This window comes from Dendronephthya gigantea, unplaced genomic scaffold (assembly GCF_004324835.1).
Source record: "Dendronephthya gigantea isolate DGI-Jeju-01 unplaced genomic scaffold, DenGig_1.0 000177F, whole genome shotgun sequence".
NCBI classification, from domain to species: domain Eukaryota; kingdom Metazoa; phylum Cnidaria; class Anthozoa; order Malacalcyonacea; family Nephtheidae; genus Dendronephthya; species Dendronephthya gigantea.
This window is the reverse complement of record NW_021163187.1, coordinates 153,708-168,162: the sequence shown is the minus strand read 5'-3', so window position 1 is coordinate 168,162 and position 14,455 is coordinate 153,708. Positions and strand designations below refer to the sequence as shown.

Here is a 14,455-nt window from a genome sequence, read left to right as displayed (position 1 = left end):
TTTAATGGACCTTTACAATATAATAAATTGCCTACTAAATTAAAAAGTAAGAGAGGCAACGACAGTGTCAAAACTTTAATTTGGAATTATTTACGTAATTGATAGTGTAAATCGCATGTTTAGATTCTATTATTATACATATGATTAAAATAATTTGAATACAGGTCCCTCATGAATACCAGCTTTAGCTGAAGAGGCTAACCTGTTTAAACAAAAGTGATCCAATCCAATGCAGCAATCAATGAATTCAGATTGTGTATTGAAAGTGTTAGAGACTTTATGTTCGGATTTTGTTGACAAATAAACGCACTTGCTGACCATACAATGAACTCGAAATGTCAATATTGCAATCTCTCATTCATTGTATGGTCAGCGCGTGCGTTTATTTGTGAACAAAACACTCACAACAGTCTCTCGCTTTGCAATAATTCGCAAATAATGGCGTAAAACCGTAAAAATATAGCACATTAGCATAAATGAAAAAATTGGAAGGAAGGAAAGAGAAAATGGTGAAAAGATTTATTTTGTTTAAGATAAGATATGCATGGGAACGATAAATGTAAAAGGACCCTCGAAAGAGCTCATAATAATGTCGAATCCGTTCGCAAACCATAAAAATATAAGTAAAACAACTTTTAGTTATGTTGCACACGAAAGTCTTTGCTTCAACTATAGTTATCGTAGTTCTTGTTATATTTTTCTGGCAGTCAATCTATTCACTTCAGCGTATTTCACTTCAGCGTAAATGACAACCTACTATTCAGGAAAAACTGTAATAAAAACGTTTGATAAATTAAATGCCTTAACTCCCAAACTGAAATGGTAACTAGAGAACTACGACATGGAATTTTATGCTATTTGAAAATTTTAAAGACTATTTCCTAACACATTCAATATAAAGCTTTCAATACGATACGATTTGAGTGAAAATGTAATAACGACATGTCATTACAATATTTAAATATCAATTATATTCATGAAACGAGTTGAGTGTTCTTATATCAATTTTTACACAACAACAGCAGTATGGAAGAATCTTGCTTCAGACATTTCTGGAAATTCTTCCCAAGAATATCTTTCAAAGTTGAAGCTTTCAACAGACTTCATCTCTCTCCGCTCACCATACCCTCCCAGGACTACAATGTTGTTTCCAACAACAACAGCAGTACATCCCCTCCTCTTACATCTCATTGATGGCAGCATGTGACTTTGCCCCGTCTTGACATTGTAAATTATAACCATATTTATTGACATACCGTAGCTGTCAGCGCCACCAATAACAACGATATTGTCCCCCCATCTCACAGTTGCCATATCGCTTACTGCGTAAGGCAGTGGTGACAACTGTTTCAGCTCCTTCTTCTTTATATCGTACTGTACGACACTGCTGAGGTTGTCTTTGCATCTGCCAGTTGTTCTTCCACCAACTATCAACAAATTATCATCAAATATCTCCATGCTGTGCAGTTGCCTTTGTTCTGACATTCTTGATAAGGTCTTCACAGAATAGGGAGGAACAAGCTGGGTTGCTCGGATCAAGTCCTTTCCAACACCTCCGGAGGCTAATAACTGATCATTATACAGTACACTGTTGTGGTGTATCAACTTATCAGGTAGTTTGACAGGGCAGTCACTCCAGGGTGCTGAGGGGTCAGGTTTTGGGTAAATACTCATTCTAATCATATCATCAACAGTGACAGACTCATCACAGATACCCCCAGCTATGGCGATATGATTGCTATAAATAAATGAAGTCCATAACGATTCTTTGGCATGGATTGTAATGGCGACCATGTTCTTTGACGGAAGTTAAACATCTCTACAGAGTTAGTTCTGAAACCTCCTGCAATAATTATATTTTCCTTATCGCCACTTGGTCTATTTCTTACTTTTCTTGTGTTTTCTCCTTTCTTGGCCTCCATCATGATAAGAACGTCCTTTATTTCATCAAAAGCTTTGACCAAAGCTGTTTTCAATCCATCGACTTTGTTGTTAACCGCTTCATGTTTTCTTTCTATATCTGCTTTTATATCTGCGGTGTTTTTCTCGATATTCCCAATCCTTTCCTTGATATCTGCCAAAGTTTTTGTCATTCCTCTGCACGAGTGAAACTCAGTCAACTTTCGGAATTCACACACTTTACTTTCATGTTGAACAAGATCACCCTTGTTTACAATTAAACCACAACCTTGGTTTGTACAAACGGCTGGTGCATATCCACATGTACTCTCGTGGCGGTCAAGATTTTGTACTTGTACAACTTCTCGACAACCTCTGTCGATGTAAACGCAACGAATTTTTGATTCCTTTAAAAAATCTTTCACCATTCGTGATGGTTCAGCCAATGTCTCTACGGTCAGTTTATCAGAACATGTTGGGCATGTTTGGGAATTTTCCAGATATTTCGTAATACAACAACGGCAGAAAGAATGCTGGTTTCTCGAACACATAACCGGCTCTTTCAAGACATTTAAACAAATCTGACAAAGGAAATTTCGATCAATTTTGCTCACAAACCTTTCTTCATCGTAGCCTTGTATAATATATGAAGCCATATTTCACGCCGTTTTTGTGTCGTAAGAAAAAAGCAAGTTCTGTGGCGTTTGTCGCTCTGTAGTTAAGCCTCGCTGTATGGACTAATTATAAATACCGTGTTCGTTCTTGGAGAAGTCTGATCGAATTTGCAGCTTGAAATATTCAACAAAATCATCCGTTACAACAGACAAGCGTCGCTTAATTATTCAAAGCGTCTTTCATGCAAGACAATTATTTCTTGCACGTAACACTCGAAATATTTAATTACTTGTAACATGTCGATACCTGTAATTGGTCGAAACTAGTAAACAATTTCGTGCAATACACGTGATTGGTAAACAATTAGTAAACAATTTCGCAATTTAAATATGGAAATGAGTTCCCAGAATTGGCAGAAAATAATAATTTGTAATAATAATAATAAGAAAATCTAATCGTAGACACGCTTAAGAGTGTGCCGTAACTAACATATACTGTCCCTAATATAGTATTATTTATATTTAGCACCGAACACGTCTTTCAGTCTTTCTCGAATAACGAATAAAGTGCCACTAAACTGTCATGTAATAAACCAAAGCGTATAAGGAAAGGGACTCGGTGTCTTGCCAAAGTTCATGATCTTTGAAGCATGGCACCTCAAGCAGCTTCTGTCGTCAATGTTATGAGCAGAACCTGAACCGAATGAGATCCATTTATAATATCTAGTCTAATAAATTTGTAAGTAGTTGATATTTTAAAGTTGTATGTACTAATTGTTTTTAAAAACCTATAACGTTTAATAATCTTGTAAATAGTTGTCAAAATATTTTTGTATACATAATCATGCAATTCAGCCTTGTGGCTGCTAGATGATTTTAAACGGATTATCTATAACTATCTATATATCGACAATGTTTTTCGTGTCTAATTTTCTCGGTGAAGATTTCAGGTGTTTAGGAGTTACTAGGCTGATTTAATATGAAGTCTATGACTACAGGTATACGTCAAAGACGAAGAGAACCATAAACTATATGCAGGGCCTTTGTCGAAGCTTAATTGAGGGTGTATACATGCAAGTATACGGCAAATTCATGTTCAAGTAAACGTAAAAAGAAAAGAAATCGGTCAGGGGTCCCCAGACGAATATGCGCATCCGCCGCATCGGTCTAAGAACGGTGTTTAATTGACTAAACACGGGATCAGGGGCGTAACGACAGGGTGTCCCAAAAAAAACGAAAACTATTGAAATCACCCATAACAATGCCATTGTTAGAGTTTGAATGCCTAAGCACTCTGTTGGGCCCACAAGTGTATAAACGGGGTTGCCATAAGCATTTTTATGCATGCATATGATGCAGTCAAATTTGCTTGTTCGCAAAAATGATATTTATTAACAATATTTACAATTTACAAATATGGATAACAATATTTAAATGTGCATCTCAAAAACCATGACCTTCGACATGTCCCCTTTCTCTAGCAACACAAAGCATTTAGCATTTTATAAGTTGCATTAAATCCCCACGGGCTGAAATTCGTGAACACGGCATTCAAATTTTAACAATGAGTGATTTCAATAGTTTTCGTTTTTTTTGGGACACCCTGTGCAGGGTGTCCCAAAAAAACCAAAAACTATTCAAATCACTCATTGTTAAAATTTGAATGCCGTGTTCACGAATTTCAGCCCGTGGGGATTTAATGCAACTTATAAAATGCTAAATGCTTTTTTCGACCTGAGGGCCTTCGGCAGGAGAGTTAGTGGATCATTGTCCTTGAGATACGCATTTAAATAATGTTATCCATATTTGTAAATTGTAAATATTGTTAATAAATATCATTTTTGCGAACAAGCAAATTTGACTGCATCATATGCATGCATAAAAATGCTTATGGCAACCCCGATTGATACACTTGTGGGCCCAACAGAGTGTTTAGGCATTCAAACTCTAACAATGGCATTGTTATGGGTGATTTCAATAGTTTTCGTTTTTTTGGGACACCCTGTAGAACGATAATTGGGGATGTGAATATTCATATATTCAGTTCTGCCCGACAGATTTCTATTGTAAGCTATTGCAATTACAAAGAATTCTCGAATTCTGTAAACTAGGCTTCACTGGTCAAGCGTGTACGTCTTTATTCATATCATGACCATTATAATTGTGGTCAGTACAAGTATATGTATATGCGAAGTGACGGCAACAATATAATTATTTTCCCATACTGTTTAAAGTTTAAACCACCAAATGGCTATGGGGCGTCATTTCGGATGCCGACGAGGAAGCCACAGATTTCAACGATGATTGTTTCAAATCTCACCTAATCGAGGAGTTTCTTGATGATATAGGATTGAGACTTCTTCAATGGAAAGTGTTTGCATTGCTTTCCCTTTTATCAATGGCCTGTGGCCTGGGAACTACTCCCCCCCCCCCACGAGTACCCTGGGTACGAGACCCTGGGTACGAGGTTGACTATCCGCTATACTTCCTAGTTTGAAATCAGACTGGTATATCTCTTCAATTACGTCTGGAGTTTTGACGTTATCAATACCTACCGGAATGTTCCTGGGAACAAAGCTTTGCATGGGGTTGGGTGTCGCACAAAAATTAATATGTTAGATAAGCCTTTTCTTTGTCGGCTTAGGAATGACTATTTCATTTCAAAGTTAATATGTCATGATTTAATATTTCCCACAAGGTATCGTTCTATGTGTTCTGTATTAACAGCCGTGTTCTGGACTTTAGGATTTCTTCTTTCGAGTTTCGGCTGTTGTTTCAATGGAGCTTTCGGTGATCGGTTATCATTGGGCTCTGGCTACCGTGTGTTTTCCGACAGCAAAGTTCTTTTCTCAGCCAGTTTTGCCTGCTAGGAACGAAGGAGTGAGAAGTCTCCCTTCCACATCCACCAGATAGGCACTAAAAACGACTGGAGTGAAGGAGCCATGCCAACTTCAACAATTCTTCGATTATACTGACGTTTCTTCTCACGTTCGTTGGCATTAAACGAGCTGGTAAGAGTCTGGCGTCGATGTGTCGAAGCGTCAGGATTAAACACCCTGACATCAAAAAATGCTTTTTCACATCTTTGCCAGAGACCTAGCTCTCGCCTATGTCCACTCTGGCGTCGTCGGCGGAATTAGCACTGGATGGAAGTACTTCGCCAGTTAAAGGAGCAAGAGCAGGTTCAGTAGAACGTCATAGGCCATGATTTCGTCATGTCGTCGATGAATAAAACCTCCTTTCAGGCACGACAAGGCATGGTCCACGGTGAAAGATTTTCCACAAGCGCAGAAGGATGGAAGGCGCTTCAATGGCCACCGATAACGCATATAAGCCCCATTTACACTACACTCGATTTATTGGCACGGCACGGCTAAAATGGGTACCCGTGCCCAATTTTACTAGTGCTCAGGGTACCAAAACAAAGGCCGGGCACGGATGAAGTGGGCACGGGTACCCATTTTAGTCGTGCCGTGGCAATAAATCGAGTGTAGTGTAAATGGGGCTATAGATTGCGTCAAAGAACTCTCGTTTCGTGAGGACATACCCTTCATTAGCAAGTGGCAGTGCTGTCAACTAAGCTTAGGATCCCTTCAACAGGGCGAGATCATTTGCTCGAATTTGCTCTTCACTCATACTTGATCTCAAGTTCTGCAACACCAGCATGTTTTGGGCATGTCGATGATTAATTATCTCACGGCGCAAATCGTAGATGGATGCTCCATTTTCATTTGCTGGAACGTCATCATTCTGATGGATGATCTTGACAGATGGTCTTTGAGTCTCATTTTCTTCATCGCACAGCTCGGAGAAGATAGGAATTCCAAGACCTCCCATGCATTCTCGTCGGCAGTGAGCCAGTTACAGTAACTTCCTCTCATGGATGGAAGCACTACGGTTGGCTAGAAGCGATGGCAGGAGCTTCAGGCTGATGGAATCATCTACCACTTGCATCGCAGTCTTGATAACTGGAACAGCGCGTATATGGTAAGTAAATCTGTGCCGAAACCCAATATTGATTTCAGTTGCTGATTTTTACGCGTAATATATATAGGTCAGTGATTAGGGTCAGTGATCCAGCACTGATCTAATCAGATATTATTTCAGACAAAATTTGTTCAAAAACCAACAAGCTTAACCACGGCCAGGTTACGAAGCTACGGGCTCAAAAATCCAAGATGCCCTAACGAGAGGCAAGTACTAGTCGTGAAAGTTAATCTTTGTGTGGTGATTACTTTCGTTTTTTTAAACCAGAGTAGCGATAATTACGATGGATTATATGGCCTGGTTGCCGTGAACTCATGAACTTCAATTCGATGCATGACAGATCAACCTGATCAATTTTTAAGTGTGTAGATCAGATTAGATCTTATAATATAGGTATGTTAGCGCAATCACTCCCCACAATCAACAATTCCCACAATCTCGTTCCCAGGTCTTCCGTGTGAAATGACGGAAATGACGCAAGGGTTACGCAAGGGTCTTGTGACTTGCTTGTGACATGACCTGTGCTTGAACATGCTGATTGCTGAATTAAAAATTTAAAAAACACTCGTTTGCTGCGTTGGGAAGGCGTGTGGCTGAAATTTTTATCTCCTAATACAGAAAGTAGAGCTGTTTTATTGCAGTGATGTATCGAAGCATTTTTCTGCTTATTGTGGCTGCGGTCTTTGCAAGTTCTACACAACTATATAGGTATGTATAATAAAATTGTTGAAATGCACGAAGTATTTAATTGTGACTATTGTCTGATAAATTGAATTCATTCATGAAAATTTCGATTATACTTCATCAGTATTGACTTTTCCTAAGCAAGTGTGCACTTCTTCAACCAAAAAATATGAAGTTTAGCACTCGACAATCGCGTACCCATGAATAAACGGTTTATATAAGGCGAGATATGCATTTTTTAGTTGAAGTGACTCACCGGTTTTTGTCGGCATATTCAACAAAATACTAAATGACTGACAGTTTCCCAGTACACAAACAGATCAATGTATCCCCATTTATATCTGAAATAATTTTATGTGTCCTGAAAACTGTTTTGTGGAATATTTGTTGAATAAATAAAAGCAGTTGCCTGCAGTCTTGTCAAAATATGGGAAGACACTGAAAGAGCAGTTGGCAAGCTGCCTTGTTAGTTGCAACAGCCCAAAGCACCTTTAGGAAACAATGTAGCTGCAAAATCTTGAGCATCAACTTTTAGGAATATCTAAGACAACCATAATAAGATTCGGAGCGATAATGTGGAATACCTGCCCAATCCAACTCCTAAGAGTTAATGCTATGTATATATATTGTTTATGAACTATCTCAGAACAAGAATATACACTGATCCTCTTTAGATCTAATTGATCCACTTATAGATCTTTAACATAATACTAAATTCTATAGGTTAGATTCTATCGGGTTATATAGTTAAACTACAAGTTTCAATGCATCATCAGATTGAGAGCTTTGCAGTTACAAATCAGCACAGTAAACCCTACTTTTTTCAGAGCAAGCCAAAAGCAAGTTTTAGCAAAATAACAGTCACAAGACATATTCTAACAAGTTTAACTAACTTAGCCACTTCGGCACTTGTAGCAGGTCATGAACCTTAAATTATGCCTGAAATTAAACCTAAACTCATTCTAACCACATTCGTATTTAGGAACAGGCAATTACAATTTGATAATCTTTCTCTGAAAGTAGTTTTCACTTCTGTTTCATTCTATGTACAGATAAAATTTGTAAAAATGAATATATTGGCTGTTCATTGAATCAGCTGGCAAGTGAAATAACCTCCATGCAAATTACTACAGTTCTAGAATCTCACATGACTTCTGTCTAATTATGATGCAACTTCTGTCTAATGACAGAATCATTGTTTAATTAGTAAATATGCAGACAAGGGAATTTTTAATGAAAAAAGAGAAATAAATTTAATAAAATTATATTATTATTATAAAAATGCCAATTTGAACAGCATGAGTTAAAAGGGTTCTTTGTTAAACATTCAAATTAATAAGAGAATAAATGAGGTATTGATTAGTATAAAAGAATGTTGTACAGTTTACTTAAGAAAATGGTTTGAAAATGTAAATAGATTTCATTTCAAATATTACTGATTGAGCAATATAAAATTATAAATATCAGACATAAAGGAGGGTTTGAACCCAAAAATAAATTGAACCTAAAATTAAATTGTACCTGCCCTTTGAGGTTGCTTTACTTTAGCAAATTGATTTCATGGACATAGGCCACAAAATATATTATTAACACTTTAATACTCACAGATTTGGAAGGGACTAGACTAGACTTACTCAAACTGTCTTGACCTAGTAGTTCATTTGGGACAGCATTGGGCTAGCAAAATACTTGCCAGCTGAATTAAATGTTTCATGCGGTCTATGGTGGTGTATATAAAGGCAATTTATACAGCGTTGATCTTTGTATAATTGTAAAATTGTGTGCGGTTAAGTTTGCAGTCTGCACTACATTGTATAAAATGCTGACCAGTGGCTGTGCAATCATGTTCACAGTTTTCAATACTGAAGATCAAGTTATGTGTACAGATGCCTCATGCGTGAACTCGTGACAAGCTCTAGTGAGGGGCGGCAAATAAAATTTTGTTGAGTAATAGCGTAGTTTGCCGACTATTGCCCAATGCGACCAATACGACAAACCAAGGTACTCATATTTCACCAAGCATTTTCTAAATCTTAAAATCCCAAGCACAAAATACTGAATGATATTGAAATTCTTTTTGCAAGGGGAGCTATTAATAGCGATAAATTTATAGCGATGGGCAATGGAATCAGATATTTTACATTCGAGTCTTTCACTTGTTCTTATTTGATTTCAAACTCGCAAGGCAGGCCTTTCTATTGTACCTAAGCTGACGCTCCAACCTTGCTAGCCAGGCTTTCTCACCTAAGCTTGACTTGATTTGTGCTAAAATGATTCTGCTCACAGTGGCAAGAAAATTAGAATGTTTGTTCCGGTTCCCAGTTATGCCGGCTGAGGAAAAAATTTGTCGACTCGCCAACTAGTTAGGGTTGTTACGTCGCATTAATTGTTGAGGAATCAACGCAAATGCGCTTGCGCAATCGAGGATTAGATGGATAATGTTGTTTCTTTAGATCTGAGTATTGTGTAAACATTTAGCTAAGTATCTATGTCTAGTAAGTAATTAATCGAAGGGCCACCCGTGGTGACAAACCGACTATACCCGGTCTTAAATGTTTTGAAATCACAAAATTTCAAATTACGTAATTTTACGGGTTGGGGATACGTCATTTTTTTCGAATATTGGGTTCAAAATGGCGACTATGCCAAAAGGGCATATGACCGGGGCCGGGTTATGGGGCTGACGGTTGAGGTCCGTTTGGGTAGAATTAAAGGTTAAGGATAGGACACGAACGTAATTAAGCATTAATCATGTGTTATTAATCATTTGTAGGATACCTCTCACCAAATTCCGCACAATTCGCTCACAATTAAAGGAAATAAATTTGTCGGAAAAAGATGTAAGCGAAAAATCTATGAATTCAAAATACCACATTAACAGTCGTGCCGGACCTGAGGAACAGCTTAACAATTACATGGATGCTCAGTACTACGGACCAATCACAATTGGAACTCCACCACAAGACTTTAATGTCGTCTTCGATACAGGATCGTCTAATCTCTGGGTGCCTTCTAAAAAGTGCAAATTGACCAATATTGCCTGTTGTACGTATTCTAGATTTTTGTCTTCAGTTTATTTCTAAATATAACTTCCTCATAAGTCTGCATTGTGTTCAAAATATTATTATATCTTAAATGTATGGTGGTATTTTGGAGTAAATCGAACCCCAATTTAGGCGCTGTTACACAGGGCAATTTTTCTTGTAACTTGCAATGCAATTCTACGTTGAGGAGATGTTAATTAGTGAAGAATCTTTAAAATGTAAGTGTAAGAAACGTCCATGGAATAGATGTATAAACACAAACGTAGTTGGCAAATTAACATCTATCAAAAGTAGAATTACATTGCAACTAGCCTTTCTCACGATGACGTTTTTGGGGACTTTCAATTTTTTCAAACGTGTTTAAAAAGTTATGACAACATGAAAATCAGTTTTTTTAGAATCAACAGACCATTTTAAGAATACTGTAACTCCAGCCTAAAATTAAAGACTGTGGCCGTTATGTCTCACGCTTGTGGTTTTAAAAAAAAAGTACGGTACCCGAAAAATGGTGGCATATTCGTCCTCGTGAGGCTGGCTATATATTATATCAGCCCCGTTTACACTATACTCAATTTATTGGTGCGGCACAGGTAAAGTGGGCTCCCTTTAACACATTTCAATCAATCATATTTCATTGTCCTCCAGTGCTTCACAACAAGTATGACAGTTCAAAATCGAGCACCTACAAGGCGAATGGTAAGAACTTTTCAATTCATTATGGTTCCGGAAGCTTGACTGGATTTCTTAGTACAGATGTCGTAGAGGTGAGTAATGTAAAACATACATGCATACGTACAGCTGGGCTCGAAATAACGACGCAGATATCTCCGATCTAAGTGAACGATCAACTTTTATCTCCGCTTTCGATTGTAAAATCAGTAAAATCAGTTTTCGATTGTTCACCTCACATTTTCCGCTTGATTTTCTTTTCATGGACCGTAGCGCATTTCCCTCCATACCGGTCACAATTTATAGGAAAATCCAGCGAAAAATCTTGTACATTATTCTAGTCCGTATTTGGAACCACAAAAATTGTTTTGAATTTTTTAAGGTCGGATCAATGAAAGTGGAAAATCAGACATTTGCTGAAGCTATATCTGAACCTGGTATGGCTTTTGTTGCTGCTAGATTTGATGGGATTCTTGGCATGGGTTATAACACCATATCCGTCGACCAAGTTCCTACTGTGTTTACTGATATGGTTGCTCAGAAACTCGTTAAGAAGGCTGTATTTTCATTTTACCTCAACAGGTTTGTGTTTTGTTATGTGCATGCATAGTTAATCCACATCATTCAAAAGCAATGCAATAGATATACGAACCTGACTTCCACCTTTCCACCCTTGACAGTTTGTACTTAATTATTGGTAGCTTTATTGGAATGAAACTTTACAAGCTGTTTTACTCGACCTTCTGCCACAAAGGTTTCTGCCGCGCGCGGACTTTACAAGGGCCTTCAAGTTTTTAACTTATTTTTGAATTAAAGGTTGAACAACGTTTAAGCTGTTACAATTCTCTCGCGAATTCACACATTTGTTTCATTTTTTTGAAAAGATAGGTATTGTACCTAGAGACTAGAGAGGGGGGGATAGATAGCGGTATTGTACCTAGAGACTAGAGAGGGGGGATAGATAGCCCTGTTTTACAAATTTACTTGAGCTCAGGCTACCTGTACTAAAGCCGAACAAATGGAATTCGTACAGACTCCTATTACGGTGCCGTGCCAAAAATCTGAATTTAATTTCTCGGTAAAGACATTTAGTTCAATGGTAAAGACCGAGCAAGCGAGGTTAATAAAAAGTTTATTATATGGCATAGGGCATGTATTTGAACTTAAAACAAACAAGAAATGCATGAATTCGTACTAGTAGCCTGGTACGCATTTGATAAAAACAAAAAATATTGAATTATTTACTTTACCTAGACTGTCTGGAGACGTCTTATTAATTTCAAAAGCAGTTAAATTTCTGGGGCTGGTTGTATAAAGCCCGTTTAGCTTAAACGGTGGATAAGTCAAAATCAAATAACACTCTTACAACTCTCTTGAATGAGTCAATGTGAATATTATGCACTGAATATGTAGTTTTAAACAGTATCTTTGTATTAAGGTAAAAAACATTTAGTTTGCCTGTTAAATAAAACCACAGACTTGCTTTCTGTTTTGAACTTATCCACCATTTAAGCTAAACGGGCTTATACAACCGGCCCCTGAGCATTTACTTGTGCCTTTTTCATTCAGAATTTCTTTGTTTTTCATCTTGTAATGAATCGCGGTTAACGCCGGTCCAATATGGGAAAGTTTCGGTCCAGTACGGGAAAGCAATGGACCACTGGAAATTCTTCTCAGCCAATCACTGAGTTATATTTTTCTGGAGGTGAAACTTGCCATATAATAAGGACAGTTTATTTCCGAAATATGCTTTCTAGCGGTCAGCCTAAATTCTCACGTGTCACGTCGATCACTAGGAAACTTTCATGAAATGACCTGCACAGATATGATTCTGTTTTTATTTAGAAAAGAAGGTCAGTCTCCAGGCGGGGAGCTGCTGTTAGGCGGCAGTGATCCTGCACACTACAGCGGGGAGTTCACTTATGTTCCTGTTACCAAAAAGGGATATTGGCAGTTCAAGATGGATTCTTTAAATCTTGTTGGTGGTTCTGGTGGTGAATTCTGTAAGGGTGGCTGCCAGGCTATTGCTGATACAGGCACGTCCTTGATTGCTGGGCCATCCCAAGAAATAAAGGAATTGAACGCAAAAATTGGTGCCATTCCTGCACCAATTGGTGGAGCGGTATGGTTTATAAATTTTCATCTACAGGGTGTTTCGATAGACCCAGTACTTCAGAGGAAAAATGAGCATGTTTATTCATAGTTCTGCCTGACGGATTTCTTTTTTATATAAAGATGCTCTATCTGAACATGTTGTATATATGATTCATATTTAGTATGGATGTATATTTTCTATTATAGTACATCATTGATTGTATTTTCTATTATAGTACATCATTGATTGTATTTTCTATTATAGTACATCATTGATTGTTCGAAAATCGACTCACTGCCAGACGTATCAATCAATCTTGGTGGTAAGAGTTTCAAGCTAACTGGATCACAGTACGTAATCAAGGTAAGCATGCGAAGTGCATGTATCAGTGTTTGCTGCATAGCGCGATTGGGTTGCTTCCCATTTTCAGTGCTTGGTCGCGCATGCACTATTATTTATTGGGGCTTCGTACAGACAGAAAATGGTCTCGTACAGACAAAAAATGCATAGATTAGGCAATCAAGGGCGTTTGGACTGGATGTTGCTTATTCTCGTCCGCGAGAGCAACTACTTAAATCATAGGCAGCCCGGTCAATGCAGTTACATCATACTCTTATGTATATAGATAATATGACGTAACCGCGTTGGCAAGGGTGCCTATGCTTACATATAGCTGCTGTTTGACTGCATGGGGAGGCTCACCGCCCAACAGTCGTTCTTTTCATAAAAGTGAAGATTGACCCCCAAATAAAATAACAATTTCAATCCGTTTTTAACGTATATATGTGTTTTGACTAATGGCAATTTTGCTTTTAGGAAACTATTCTTGGGCAAACTGAATGTCTCAGCGGATTCATGGGCCTTGATGTTCCACCACCTATGGGACCGATTTGGATCTTAGGGGATGTCTTTATTGGTCCCTATTATACCGAGTTTGACATGGAGGCGGACCGAGTCGGATTCGCTAAAGCTACTTAAACAGACACGTTGGGATGGGAAACGCTGGGAAACCTAATAATTTTTAGTCTAATTGAAGTATAATAGTTTCGTAATTTTGCACGGCAGATACCACTACATCAACCTGGGTTCACAGACCGAATGATATGTTTTGCAGTATATACCAACAAACGTATGTTGGTGCAATAATCATACAATTGTAAGTAATTGAAGCTTTGTAAGAAAATACAGGGTGTCTCAAAAAAAACGCAAAACTTAAATATGCAGAACATTAATACAGCTCTAAAGCGCAATAGAGACACACCTCTGGGAATTGAAAATGGCTCTTAATCCTTCATTTACAATGCTAAAAGTCATTTTAGCTGAACTATGGTGCAAACCCGAACAATATTAATATTTTTGCATATTTAAGTGGTTGCGTTTTTTTTGAGACACCCTGTATAGTGGTTGTATGTTGCTTTTGCCTTACAATGAATTCAATATTTCAGTGGATATAAAAATATTAT

General features: G+C 37.8%; 2 protein-coding genes across 2 annotated transcripts; one reads left to right on the top strand and one right to left on the bottom strand.

Annotated features, from left to right (window-relative positions):
* Positions 1-1,008: 1,008 nt before the first annotated feature.
* On the bottom strand, positions 1,009-2,093 carry LOC114538210 (kelch domain-containing protein 8B-like). The gene is made up of 2 exons (XM_028559360.1): positions 1,890-2,093; positions 1,009-1,797 (listed from the first exon to the last, which is right to left on the bottom strand). Exons 1-2 carry the CDS (start codon positions 2,091-2,093, stop codon positions 1,009-1,011), a joined length of 993 nt encoding a protein of 330 aa, XP_028415161.1.
* A 4,931-nt stretch (positions 2,094-7,024) lies between these two features.
* LOC114538217 (cathepsin D-like) lies at positions 7,025-14,249 on the top strand. Its single transcript, XM_028559367.1, has 7 exons — positions 7,025-7,208; positions 9,958-10,229; positions 10,874-10,992; positions 11,280-11,479; positions 12,743-13,019; positions 13,257-13,355; positions 13,809-14,249. Exons 1-7 carry the CDS (start codon positions 7,144-7,146, stop codon positions 13,968-13,970), a joined length of 1,194 nt encoding a protein of 397 aa, XP_028415168.1. The 5' UTR covers positions 7,025-7,143; the 3' UTR covers positions 13,971-14,249.
* The last annotated feature ends 206 nt before the right edge of the window (positions 14,250-14,455 follow it).

What these genes read in the sequence shown, in the direction of transcription:
- LOC114538210 (XM_028559360.1), bottom strand. Translation starts at nt 2,093, where the DNA reads ATGACAAAAACTTTGGCAGATATCAAGGAAAGGATTGGGAATATCGAG. An exon ending in AAGGAGAAAACACAAGAAAA is followed by an intron (nt 1,798 to 1,889) that starts GTAAGAAATAGA and finishes CTTCCGTCAAAG; the next exon opens with AACATGGTCGCCATTACAAT.
- LOC114538217 (XM_028559367.1), top strand. Translation starts at nt 7,144, where the DNA reads ATGTATCGAAGCATTTTTCTGCTTATTGTGGCTGCGGTCTTTGCAAGT. An exon ending in AGTTCTACACAACTATATAG is followed by an intron (nt 7,209 to 9,957) that starts GTATGTATAATA and finishes AATCATTTGTAG; the next exon opens with GATACCTCTCACCAAATTCC. An exon ending in TTAGTACAGATGTCGTAGAG is followed by an intron (nt 10,993 to 11,279) that starts GTGAGTAATGTA and finishes GAATTTTTTAAG; the next exon opens with GTCGGATCAATGAAAGTGGA.